The sequence below is a fragment of the Belonocnema kinseyi genome, chromosome 4, assembly GCF_010883055.1.
Source record: "Belonocnema kinseyi isolate 2016_QV_RU_SX_M_011 chromosome 4, B_treatae_v1, whole genome shotgun sequence".
Classification (NCBI taxonomy): Eukaryota; Metazoa; Arthropoda; class Insecta; order Hymenoptera; family Cynipidae; genus Belonocnema; species Belonocnema kinseyi.
The window spans coordinates 26583455-26590442 of NC_046660.1; the positions used below are offsets into that span (position 1 = coordinate 26583455).

The 6988-nt window shown below is 39.7% G+C and overlaps 1 protein-coding gene across 1 annotated transcript in view; it reads left to right on the plus strand.

Moving 5' to 3' along the window:
- The first annotated feature begins 291 nt into the window (after positions 1–291).
- LOC117170802 overlaps positions 292–6988 on the plus strand; it is a 37698-nt gene continuing 31001 nt past the window's right edge. Inside the window, exon 1 of the mRNA XM_033357841.1 lies at positions 292–484. Coding sequence (XP_033213732.1) covers positions 292–484 — 193 coding nt within the window. The remainder of the gene's footprint in view (positions 485–6988) is intronic.

The following is a 6988-nucleotide window of genomic DNA, read 5'->3' on the forward strand; positions in this document are numbered from 1 at the left end:
ACTAATAGTTAGCAGATGGCACACACAAAATAAAATAACGGAATGATAAGTGAATCTTTTGACGATTCCGGGTTAGCACACTCAAAATAGTTTATTTGAATACTTAGAAGAAAAGCAAATAAAGGGCTATTCAGAAAATACGTAATAAATTTTTTGAGGAACCTTAGATCACCCCCCCCCCCTGCGTGATACTTTTTACATTGGTTATACAACGGAGAATGAAAATTCGGCGATCCCCCCCCTGTTCTGCGGGGGTGGACCTTTATTTCCCTAGCTACTCGTGGGATTGATATGAAGAATAACGAAGAAAAATTAAACCGAAGTGAATGTGGGGAAAGGCTTTCGGAACTGGTAGAAATGACTGAGGAGGAAATAACTCTGGAGGAATCGAGAGACCTTATGTGGATAATTGGCGAAGAACTTAATAAGGCATTGGACTGCCTGAATGGACTAACTGTGGTTTTCGCAGATATAAGGGCAAAAGGTAAGTGAGGGTTTAGAAAAGGCGACGAATCTAACATCAAAGGCGTGTAATAGTGTGTAGCGAGCATATATACGCTCAAGCAGCTTGACACAAATGTTGATCAAATGCAGAAGGTATCAAATGCTTAGTGTACAAATCAAGGGGGTTAGGCAAACCCGAGACGGAGAGAGGTCCTTGTGGAATTAGGACCTACAGAAACAGGTAGAGCCGAACTGACAGCAGCAATAAGGGAAGCGGTTGGCGATGGTCAAGGACAGCCTCACGGAAAGACCCTTCAGTGGTCATCTGAGGGCCGCATGAAATATCCGTAAAAAAATCTAAAAGAATGGACAGTTTCAGCGCTATGTGGTACTAAGGGCTCAAAATCAGTGAATAAAACGAATTACAACAGATTTTGTTACAAAAGCGATTTCAACATAGAAATCACGGTTCAGATAGTGGTCTGTCATATTTTGGCCTACACTGTTAACTTATAAAGCGCTTACCAAAACGATCGAACGCTGAAGGCGCAAGATTTTAACTTGACTAATTAATCACTTCTTTAAAGGCAGAAATGGTACCCAAAATAGCATGAGTAACTAGTGCGCACATATCGATAATAACATTCTATTCTTCGCAAGAAGGTTGAACGCTAAGCGTTCAAGATCAGCGAATAAAACTAATCCTAGTAACTTTAGCGACAAAAGCGATGTCACTATAAGAATCACGCATCAGAAAGTAGTCAGTAATATGTAAAGCCAAACCAATGAGTTATATTGCGCGCTTCTCGAAACGCTCAAACGCTAAGCGCCCATGATTTGAAATTAACTGAGTAATTACTTTTTTAAAGACAGAAATGGTATCCAAAGTAACATTAGTAACTAGTGCGCACATCGATAATAACAATGTACCCTTCGCCAGAGGGTTGAACGCTAAGCCCCCAGGATAAACGAATAGAACCAATCCTAGTAGCTTTAGTGACACAGGCGATAACTGTATACGAAACACGCATAAAGAAGTGGTCAGTCACATCTTTATCCAAACCAATGACAATGTGAGTCAACACTGTTGACTCATGTAGCGCGCTTCTCAGAACGGGCAAACGCTAAGAGTAGAAGATTTGAACTTGACTAAGAACGTCTGTCACTTTTTAAAGCAAAAAGCGAACGATTTCAGAATCAGCGACGAACTTAAAGCTGGCCTAATGACTTGGAAAAAGTTGAAACCTCGGCATTAACTTATTATTATATTAAACATATATATATATATAAGAGCTTGGTTCTTTTCTAGTTTAAAAAATGGCATTCAGAGTTCGAGTTAATTGCTATGTGTAAGATAGAGTCTATCAACCAGGACAAATGGCTCGATTTGTTGAAAATAATAATCCTGATAGGCAAAACTTTGCAATGTTTAGACGCCTTCAACTTCGAAGAACACCACTTGAAGTTGCCGATGAAAGTAAGTTATGTCTTAATTGCAATCAATCGATTCGCAATGAGATAGAGCAGCTCCAACGTGACCCGGGCTGTTTAAGACTGAATGTTCTTACACAAACAGGCAGGCAAACGTGCATGTAACTCGTAACAAAGGAACAATTTAGAGAATTGTATGCATTTTGTGATCCTATTCCGCAGTAACATGGACATAGTGACAGATACGTGAGGAAAAAAGATCTGCTAAGTTTTCTTTGCAAAATGCGTCAAGGTCTTTCTGATGAATTTCTGAAAAAGATTTTTCATTATTCGAGCCGGCAAGCTACAAGCATGGCCATTTCTCCTGTAAGAGAGTATTTAATGCAGCGATTTGTGCCTCAGAAGGATACATACTTAAAATACGAGGACCATATTTTTCTGACTCGCGAAACAATGACGCACAAATGCTCATTAACGAATTTGAAAGAGATATGGAGGGTATGAGAGAATTTTTCGACATTGGTGATAATTTTATAGAGGACCGTGGATGTAGAGATGCCCAACCACTTTTAGAATGCTTCGGAATTGTGTCCAAGATACCACCATTTCTCTAACAAGGACAGAGTCAATTGGTAACGGAAGAAGCAAATGAAGCTCGGCTAGTAACGAAATCTAGATAGATAGTGGAATCCAGAAATGGCCACATAAAGTCCATTTCCAAGTACTTCTTGCATATTGTGCAAGCGCGCGTAGAAGTGGACAATATGCGCTACAGAAATGCAAATTGGAATCGCCGGCATGAACTTCAAGTACCACAATTTCCTCCCCTTACATTGTAAGAAATACGAGACATAACAATTAGCGTGTATCAAGTAGAACTTGCCCCATCTTACGTTCAAGACAAGCTCCAACGAGAAGAAGATGAAAAGTTTTAACTAGATACGCGGCTTAATGAACCTGCCTTGATCAGAGTACTAGTATTTTCTCGTTTCGGAAATGCGACAAGGTACCAGCTGTGGATAGCTTTCAATGAGATCGATGACATAGGACCAGAAAATTACGAAACGCTTCTCGGTTATTACTGCACATGTAAGTCAGGGGCCAGAACTCTTGGCACTTGCGCACGCATTGCAAGCGTTTTATGGTTCCTGGGTTCTGCACGTCGCCAGCAACACGTAAAGTATCCTCAAACTTCCTTGCTACGAAGGATTCTAGACGCTGCTATTAGAGGTGAACAAGCGAACCCGAATCAAGAGCCAGAAATAGTTTAATATTTCGCAAAAGCTACTGGGATTGGTTCTATTCGCTGATCATGGGTGCTTAGCATTCGGCCCTCTTGCGAAGGGTACACTGTTATTATCGAAATGTGCGCACTAGTTACTGATGTTACTTTGGGAACCATTTTTGCCTTTAAAACAGTGATTAATTAGTGAAGTTAAAATCTTGGGCGCTTAGCATTTGATCGTTTTGAGAAGCGCGCTATATGAGTCAACAGTATAGGCGAAAATATGACAGACCACGATCTGAATAGTGATTTTTATGTTAAAATTGCTTTTGTAACTAAATCTATTGTAATTCGTTCTATTCACTGATCATGAGCGCTTAGCTTTCGAAACTTTTGAGAACAGTACAATGTAATTATCGGAATGTACGCACTAGTTACTAATGTTACTTTGGGTACCATTTCTCCCTTTAAAAAAGTGATTAATTAGTCAAGTTAAAATCTTGGGCGCTTAGCGTTTGATTATTTTGGGAAGCGCGCTATATGAGTCAACGGTGTAGACGAAAATATGACAGACCGCGATCTGAACCGTGATTTCTATGTTGACATCGCTTTTGTAACAAAATCTGTTGTAATTCGTTTTATTTACTGATCTTGAGCTCTTAGCGCCACTTAGCGCTAAAAATGTCCACTTTTTTGGATTTTTTTACAGATATTTCATCCGGCACTTATAATCTTAAAAATTACAAAGTTTCAGCTAAATCCACTGAAAGCCATTTTCCCATACATTTAGTGCGGGGTCCTTTGAGTTTATCATTCTAAATCTTGCGCTACGGTTTCAGATACTATAGCTGATATAGGAGATTTCGTAGGAGTCTTAAAAGATTATTTTTAAATTACACCAAACTCTCGCTTTCAGTTAAGTTGTCGGGCGTTGCCTTCAAATAGCCTTGGACTGATTTCGGGGGGATCAAAACGTGAACAGTGAGAACTGCCTAAATCGTTTCTAATGGTAATATATATCAATATATAATGTCGCTACCGCTCTTGCTCTGCAAGAGTTTCGTTTACTTGATCAAATTTAAAAAGGTAGAATCAAATAGATGTAAAAATACTTTTTCAAATTCATGTAAGAATCTCTCAGTTTAACGAATACCATAATAAAGCACTATCTGTCTTCTATACAATTTAAAACCAATTTAGAAGGAATGTAAGTGAGTAACGATGTGACATCCAGGGAAACGATAATATTATTATCAGGACCATGGTTTCATTAAATTGAATATGATACAGATTACGACGCAAACCCTGTTCTTGGCGGGCAGCTCAAAAAATTTTTAATTAAAGGCATGTTATAGTATTAAACTTACCGATAGCACTGATGTAAGGATAATAACATAAAATAGATTTGATTGATGTCATTGCGTATGCTTTTTTATTCCAGTTCTTTTATAGTGGTTCTCGTTATTGATTAAACCTGAGAAAAATTCACGAATTAAAGGGATATGATTTTTAATTAAAATGTATAAAGTGCCTTGTGATGATTTTTAAATATTGGAACGTGTACAATAAAATAAAAACAAGCTAAAACTACATGGTTTAAATCACGATATCTTACGTTTTACTTTGGTAACTTTATTGACGCCTAATATTAATTTTAACAAATTTTTCTTATAGAGTTCGTGATTTGAACCGAAAAAAATTATTTTGTTAAATTCATTCATGAAATCGCAATATTAATTTCTTTAACAAATTAGTAGGACGTAATATTCATCCGTTTTATTGGTTCCTATTTAATAAGTACGATTTGTTTTTGAGAAAATCAGTTAAAATAAAATTAGGAACAATCTGCGAAAAGTAGAAAGTTTCGGAATGCTGATTTTTCTATCAAAATCTTGTTCTTTGAAGCTGAATCGTATGCGTATTATAATTAAATATTTGTCATAAGGACAACCGCAGTATTTCGCCAGCAGCAGGTGCTATTCTGAAAAACTGCACCCGCTTCCAGCGAAATCAAAATAAAATTTCAGCCATAACCACGTCTCACAACCGTGAGATAGGTGGTTACAGTCTGTAAAGGAATCAATACGACGATCCAGCAAAAGCCTCGTGCACCCTAAGAACACGGAGTGACTCAAGGACAACCGCCTTCTGCATTTTTCCCGCAAGTGCTCTAGCATATTGTTGACACGCAGGGATGCTTTTTAGGCTATTAGCAAGTGAAAGCCTATGATGTTTTTGTCAGCTGGTGCCGAAAATTCGATAACGAACATGGTTCGCTTCTCGAAGTCAAGAAGAACTATGTCAGGCCTGGAGTGAGCAACAGAAACAATTGTCGAGAATATAAAGTTCCAGTATATGCGGCACTTCCCATTCTCGACAATTGACTCAATTTCCCTAGGAGCATTTAGAGGGGCGATATTAAGTTGAATGCCGTAGGATTGACAGAGATGGTAATAAAGTACTCTTAGTGCCACATTGTGCCTCTGAATGTAGGTCGTTCCCGCGTATGTTGTACAACTAGATAGTATGAGAGCTAAGTACTCCGGGTGTGCATGGCACGCCCTGCAGCTATCATCAGAAATGTCTTGGCTCAAAATGTGGCGGCGGTATGTTAAGGTGGAAATGACACCGTCTTTGCATGCAAAAATGAAACCCTCGGTACCAGACTTCAATCCGGGCGATTTAAGGAAAGCAAACGTTAGCTCACAAGACATTGACTGATCCTTCACATTTCTGTTGAAGATACCGTGCATCCTCTTATCGAGGAGCTGTTGACAAAAGTTTTTCTCTTATGCTTTCTTAATCCGGGATTTCAGGTGTAAGTACTCGAGATAGATTAGATTTGATGCATTTTGCTCACCCGTAATACTGAAGTCAAGTCCGAGTGTTTCAGCAGCCTCCTCCGCTGCTTTGTACAGAAATGCTCCTTTGCCCACTTCCTCGTGATTCCTGACCTTTTTAAGAAGAGGGTCTCTTCCATTTGCAACTCTATGTGCTGTACCCCGAATAATCCTGTTGTGAAGACATTCAAGACTCAATATTCCGCGACCCCCTAGACGGCGTCAGATGTACAGTCGCGGAACGGAAGACTTAAGATGCATGCTTTTGTTCATGTGCATAACCTTTCTTGTCCCGATATCAAGAGATCTGAGCTCGTTCTTCGTCCATGGAACTACTCTTAATGAATAGAGTAGTACCGGGACGGCAAGGATGTTCGTTCCAGATACTTTGTTCCTCGCCGACAGTTCGGAAGACCCAATCTGTCGGATGAGACGTTTGTATCTGCTTTGGAGAGTATCCTTTATAGATGTCACATCCTGAATGCGGCTCTGTGGAATGCCCAGCTATGTATAAGTCTCTCCAGCGCAAAGGTGTCGTATAGCCCTTCTGTCAACTAGCTCAGGATCTTCAGGGATGCCATTAAGTTTTCCTCGCGTGAAATAAACCTTGGCGCATTTGTCTAACCCAAATTACATTGCAATTTCCTTAGTGTATTGTTCGAGAATCCCCAGAGCTAGATGCAGTTGCTCTCTGTTTTTAGCATAGATCTTATGATCGTCTATGTGAAATACATGAGTGACCTTGCACTTTCAATCTGCAGGTTTGCCGCACAAGTACCCGTCGGAATGGCGCAGTGCTAGAGATAGTGGCAATAATGTAAGGCAAAAGAGGAGTGGGCTCATGGTGTCGCCCTGAAAGGCAGATGATAAGTCTATGGGATGTAGAATCGAAAGCTTTCCTATAATCAATCCAGGCCATCGATAGGTCACGCTGGTAGAATGCTGTATCTTTGCAGACACATCTATCGATGAGCAGGTTCTACCGACATCCGGCTACGCCTTTCTTTGAGCCTCGTTGTTCATACATTTCTTGCCACACAGTTTCAAT